General features: G+C 38.0%; 1 protein-coding gene across 1 annotated transcript; it reads left to right on the plus strand.

Annotated features, from left to right (window-relative positions):
- Window positions 1–3,543: 3,543 nt before the first annotated feature.
- LOC130409612 (cell surface A33 antigen-like) lies at window positions 3,544–6,921 on the plus strand. The gene is made up of 7 exons (XM_056733663.1): window positions 3,544–3,664; window positions 4,611–4,774; window positions 4,957–5,182; window positions 5,386–5,550; window positions 5,634–5,750; window positions 5,838–5,961; window positions 6,320–6,921. The coding sequence occupies exons 1-6, from the start codon at window positions 3,616–3,618 to the stop codon at window positions 5,945–5,947; spliced, it is 831 nt and encodes a 276-aa protein (XP_056589641.1). The 5' UTR covers window positions 3,544–3,615; the 3' UTR covers window positions 5,948–5,961; window positions 6,320–6,921.

Here is a 6,921-nt window from a genome sequence, read left to right on the forward strand (position 1 = left end):
TCTGTAACAAACGAAGAGAGAAGAGCGAGTGATGTTGACCGTAATCACACACCCGCATGATATATATGAGCCGATGTCAATCACAGACTCCTTCGGGGAATTCCATTGATGTCATTTCATTATGTATGAAAATACTTCTGACATATTACTCGTGAGACAGACAGACATTTTTGTGAAATCATTTATAATAAAAGAGGCTTTTGGTGTAATCTGGGTTTACATCTGTTCAGTCGATCATTTAGAGCTCAGCATGCAACAGTTAAAGCTCAATGAAACCTGAAGGATTACCCAAATCGTGTGAACCAGGAACCAGAGAGAAGAAAACGATGAATGCTTTATATGAAACATCCCTTCTCGTCTGTCAGCCACACACTTCCAGCATCAGTATTCTCACAGTTTCACCCACTCTCTTTCACCGGAAATTTAACACTTTGACCTACACTGCCCATAATCCCTTGGACCAGATCATCCTTTGATTTCACACACACTTGAACCTCATCCCCTGGACTCTATTCATACCATGTGTTTTGCCGTATTCATTGTCAAGTCTAGTTGTATTTTGTCTTGCAGTTTGTCATCTGTTCACCTTACACTAGTGGTGGCGAGATGAAGCCCCATGAAGCATTGAACCTTTTCAGCCAAGTGGTTCACCAGAGAACTCATTTAGCAAAGCTTCATTTGCTCACAATACCACCTGGCGGCCAAAGTGTGTAAACCAAGCAGACACATTACAGATGTGCCTTATGTGGTCTCTGATGCACTGTATTTTGCACCAGTTAAGGCTTAGAAATAACATGCACACGCTCCGAAGCCTCGACACAGAACGTAACATCACTACCTTCACCAACAACTTCAGTTTTCTGTGTGGCATCATCCCTCTGCCTGTAATTGTTACAATATCAGAGTTGAGCAGTATTTCAATGAAATGTATTAAAATCATTTAATCACCTATACAATAAAAAATTAAAATTAAATAATATTTAAAATAAACAAAAATAAGATATATTTTGTGTTTAACTAATTTTTTTTAAAGTTTTGCAAAGACAACGTCAAAATAATTCAAATTCACATGGATAAAAGAAAAATGACCAAACACTATACAGTTTATATATCTATATATAGTATCTCACAGAAGTGAGTATAAACCCCTCACATTGTAGTGAATGTTTGATTATATCTTTTCATGTGATAACACAGAGGAAATGACACTTTGATACAATGTTAATAAGTGAGGTTACAGTTTGTATAACAGTGTAAATTTGCTGTCCCCTCAAAGTTACTCAACACACAGCCATTAATGTCCAAACCGCTGACAACAAAAGTGAGTACAAATGTCAAAATTGGGCCTAAAGTGTCAATATTTTGTGTGGCCTCCATTATTCTCCTCCACTGTCTTGATCCTCTTGGGCACGGAGTTCACCGGGGTGTATTCCAGACAGCTGTATTATCTTACCGTCAGCTACACGCTGAACTCTGTCTTGATAAACCCAAATCTTACTTACTCAGGTTATGTCGGTTCCAGAACACGTCTGAAGAGTAAGTTAAATCAACCTCAGGAAAGATACCCAGTGTTAACGCTCGCTCACAGATACAAAATGAACACATTGTCAATGGATCACAGATTTCATAATGGAAACGGCCGGCAAGCTTAACGTTTTTGACTTTAAAACTTTAAATCAGAGTTTTTCATCACAGAAGACTTAAATCTGCATCAGTGTATAAAGTACGGTATTGAAAATCATAAAATGTAATTCTTCAAGTTCTGTTTTTTAAAACTATAAGCGCTATATATTAATTATTTTATTAAATATAAAAATATTTAAAATATATGCACTACTTTTATACAATATTATTTAAAATATATACTCATCATGGCTATCTTTGTTACATAAACTGTAGATTCATGAGTTTAGATCTGGCTCTCTAAACTCTCTAAGCATTAGGCCACAACTATCTTTGACCCAACGCATCAAATATTGCCTAATAAGTGGACAAGAGTGATGATCTGCAATTGCTCAGAAGTTAAAATATTGTGTGTAAATTCATCCAGTGATATTTGGAGATGTTCTAATAAACATAATTCAAAGTATATACAGTATTCATTATAAATACATAACGTTTAACAATAACAGTTTACATTATTTTAATTAAAGATTATTTCATTTTCAAAGGTTAATTAATAAAGTTAATAATAATAATAGTTGAGAATGCTGAATTGCGATGGGTGAGATTGGAAATGTAATTGTAATATTGCTGTAAAATGATAATCTATGATACATAATCTGTGCTTTCACGCCCACTTGACGCTCTTCAAAAATGCACGAATGCGCAGACAAAAAACCCTAAAGTTTAGAAACATTTCTTTAAAATGAACTAACCCTTGAACATAACTTGCTCCGGAGCAGATTATCTTCAGAGAGTGAGTTGATATGGTTACACACCCTGAAAGTCATCTCTGTTTTTGGAACCAAAAGTTGCAGTTATCAGCTAACTAACCCTTAAACGTACCTGTAACTAGTAATTATTAGTTTTTCAGAGTAATTTACCCAACACTATCTCATACGCTGTCTTTATGTGTTTATTTTAAACTGGATTTTGCATTGTAAAATCATACCATTTTATTTTGTCGATGTGGTTTAGATTATTTTAAGTTTTGCCCTGCAGAAGGAATATCTGACAGGGTATGACAATTCGGGGGGGGCACGGTGGCTTAGTGGTTAGCACGTTCGCCTCACACCTCCAGGGTTGGGGGTTCGATTCCCGCTTCCGACTTGTGTGTGTGGAGTTTGCATGTTCTCCCCGTGCCTCGGGGGTTTCCTCCGGGTACTCCGGTTTCCTCCCCTGGTCCAAAGACATGCATGGTAGGTTGATTGGCATCTCTGGAAAAATTGTCCGTAGGGTGTGAGTGAGTGTGTGAGTGCGTGAGTGAGTGAGTGTGTGAGTGTGTGAGTGCGTGAGTGAGTGCGTGAGTGTGTGAGTGCGTGAGTGAATGAGTGAGTGCGTGAGTGTGTGAGTGCGTGAGTGAATGAGTGAATGAGTGAATGAGTGAATGAGTGAATGAGTGAATGAGTGAATGAGTGAGTGTGTGTGCCCTGCGATGGGTTGGCACTCCATCCAGGGTGTATCCTGCCTTGATGCCCGATGACTCCTGAGATAGGCACAGGCTCCCCGTGACCCAAGGTAGTACGGATAAGCGGTAGAAAATGGATGGATGGTATGACAATTCGACCGAACACTGGCTCAAACCATGCACTCTCAGCAAACAGGAAGTGAAAAGTCTCACAAGTTAATCTTGGTCTCATCAGACCACAAAACACAGTTCAAGTGTTTTCAAATAAATGTCCTCAGTCTGCTTGTCTTCAGCAAAGTGTTTGTGGGTTTTCTTGTGCATCCTCTTTTTGACACGACAGCCATGCAGACCAATGATGCAGTGTGATCTAAAACTGACAGGCTGACCCCCGGCCGTGTTTTGTCACGCAGGGCTGTACCCGCCATGTTTTCGCTGATGTGTGATAAAATTAGTCTGTGTAACTTTTAGTTTCAGAAAAAACCCAGCAGTTGAGTTGTGATACGTTTATTTGTGTTTCATTCAAACACTGACTGCAGATCAGAGGGATGCCGCCTATAAAGGGAATATTTGGGATGTGTTTGCTGCTTCTCTGTGGTGAGTGAGTTTTAATATATTAATATATGAGTGTTTTTCTTTATTGAACAGAGCCACACCTAAAGCGAATATTTAATAAACAGCACAATTGTGACTACAATGTAGGAATTTCTTTCATTGATCGAAATAGATGAAAACTCTTGTGTTTAATCGTTTTCTATCTTTGTGTAGGACTTATAGAAACATTCTCCATCAGCTTCTCGAGGTCTCATCTTGAGTTGCCTTTTGATCCCATTTTTTCAAACATACACATTCAGATAAAAATATTTGTAAGATCGTTGGAAACCTTTCAGACAGATGTTTAAAAAAAACAGAAATCTAAACAATGTCTCAAAGTCTGCTCATATTTGCCAAGATACTGGTCTGAAATTAAATGAGAAATGCTTTGCCAATACAATGTACAACTTTTTGTCTGGCCAATAAAGCACACTTAAAGGGATACTTCACCCAAAAATTTAAATTCTGTCATCATTTACTCACCTTCGAGTTGTTCCAAATATGTATACATTTCTTTGTTCTGATGTACACAGAGAAAGATATTTGGAAGAATGCGTGTAACATAATATAACATATATCTTTCCCACCATTGACTAGCACAGTAGGAAAAATACTTTTACTTTCACTTTTTTTTTAAATACTGTTGAACACAAAAGAAGACATTTTGAAGAATCTAAGACAGGAAACCATTCTGGGGCACTTTTGACTCCCATTGTATTTTTTCCTATTATGGGAGTCAAAATCTATCCGGTCATTAGCATTCTTCCAAATATCTTCTCTATGTTCATCAGAACAAAGACATTTATACAGATTTGGAACAACTCGAAGGTCAGTAAATGATGAAAAAAAAAAATTTGGGGTTAAGTATTCCTTATAAACCGAAACGAAATTAAAAATTAAATAGATAAAGATAGAGACTTTTGTATTTATATTTGTGTGTGTTTAACAGGAGAATATGTAAGCTCTGCCATGACTGTAGACATCCCACAGAAAGTATATAAGGTCGCCCGGGGTGATGATGTAACAATACCCTGCAAATTCACACCTCCAGTGGGCGAAGAGAACATCGTTGTGACATGGTCTGCAGATTCAGACCAGCCGGATCAGCCTGAGGTAACAAATCGGACAAGTTCAACTTCCTCAAAGTACATTGTTGTTATTTAAAGACCTGGTATGAATGTCCTTTTAATAACTTTCTGCCCAGATCTGAGACTTCTAAAGCTCAAAAATATGTTCTACACATTTTCTACAACTCAACATTCTTCTACAACATTTACATTTCTCTCCTTTCACAGATGACCATCACCACATATTTATACACTAAAGGAACTCTAAAACTACCAACTGTAACCAAGGGATATAAAGGCAAGGCGACTCCGCAATATGATATCCAACAAGGACTAGCAAACCTACAGCTCAGAGGTGTCACCAGCACTGACACGAGGATGTACGAGTGCAAAGTCCAGAATACGGACAATGAGGACGGCAGTCAGTCTGACACGGCGAGTCTTATGGTTTTGGGTAAAGATGTTTCTCTTTTATGAATTATACAATTATATCCGGTTATTTTTTTAAGATGTTAAACCAGTTATTGAAACCTCACGTCAGGCTGCAGATTACTGTACAGTACACTCTGTGTGCTTGTGGAAAAGATCATTGAAATAATTGACATTAACGTCCAGTTGAAATGAACCTGATTGTGTGATTTCTCAACTGTGTGACAGTGGCTCCATCGACGCCCGACTGCAAGATCGCTGGAGTGGCAGAATACGGTCAGAACATCAATCTCACGTGTCTCTCTGAAGAGGGCACGCCAAAACCAACCTACAAATGGCAGAGCCATGATGTCAACAACATCCCTCGACCAAACCCACCCAAGACCACTGAACGTACGTTCTGTTGTGTGTTTGAACGTTAAAGATATTCCTTACTGTGACCAATCCAATCATTGCGCATCTTGATCTGTCATTAGAGAACGGGATTTTATCACTCTACAACATTTCTAAAGACACGTCTGGTTACTTCATCTGCACGTCCACCAATGAAATCAGATCAGCAAAGTGTAACATCACCCTGGCCGTCATGCTACGTAAGAAAATCCCACACGAGATCTCCCTCCTGTCACCAATATCAGCTCACGGTTAACTAAATCAATTCCTCTTCATGTCTCTAACAGCATCCATGAATATGGCCTCCACGTTTGGGATACTAGGTGTGGTGGCTGCCGTCATTGTCTTGGGAATCATCATCTTTTTCTGCTGCTGTCGGAAAAAGAACAAACCTTAAGAATACGAAATGGGGTATGTGGATATACTGCATCCCAGCTGGTCATTTGTTCCCAAAACATTATTTTCTAAAGTTTGTTTTTGGCTAGTCATGATAGTTAGTATTTGGCTTCCTGCAATGTCATTTAATGGTTGCAATAATAACCATTAGGGAATGTTCTGTATATGTTTTTTAAGTGATCTTAAAAGAACCTAAACCCGCAACATTCTGTGAACATCATTTTACGGTTGGAAAAATAAAATTTAACCATGGTGCCTGCAACATCAACGTGTGATTCCTAAGAAATAACCCAACCAAACTCTATTGTCAGGGGGAAAGTTCTGCGTGTGACTGGCTGTAAACCTCTCTGTTAACATTTTCTTTCTTTATCAGAACTCCTGAATGTGGTGAAAGCACGGACAGACACCAAAGGGATTTAGTTCAGCTGGAACCTGACGGAATCATTGCAGAAAAACATTAAGCTCACGAGAAAAATGGACAAAGAGACGTTTTTTTGCTTAACTATTAAATATTAAATTTTGGACCACATAACATACCATACGACACACACTGTAAACGTTTCTGCTGTAGTTATGCAGCTAGTTAGCTGTAACTTACTGTAGATTTATATTTATCAAATTTATTAACAGTTTGTTCAGAAATAAATGAATATTCAAAATGAAGCAGTCTTTATCTTACAGGAAAAACGATAAAGCATTATGGGAACCAGAAACCACACAAACCTTTTTCTGTTTTTTTCCAAATTTTGGTTCCCAGAATGCTTTGTATGAGGCTGTTTTTTTATCGTTTATTTTTGTAAGGATGAGGACTTTGAACAAACGTTTGCCAGTAAATTACATAAATGTAAATCTACTGTAAGTTCCTGGCGAACTGCAGCAATACTGTAATTTTTACAGAAATATTTTACAGTGCATGCACACACACACACCCATACAAAAGCACACTTTACAATGTGGTTGTATTTGTTAACATTA

Source organism: Triplophysa dalaica, chromosome 2, assembly GCF_015846415.1.
Source record: "Triplophysa dalaica isolate WHDGS20190420 chromosome 2, ASM1584641v1, whole genome shotgun sequence".
Lineage (NCBI taxonomy): Eukaryota > Metazoa > Chordata > Actinopteri > Cypriniformes > Nemacheilidae > Triplophysa > Triplophysa dalaica.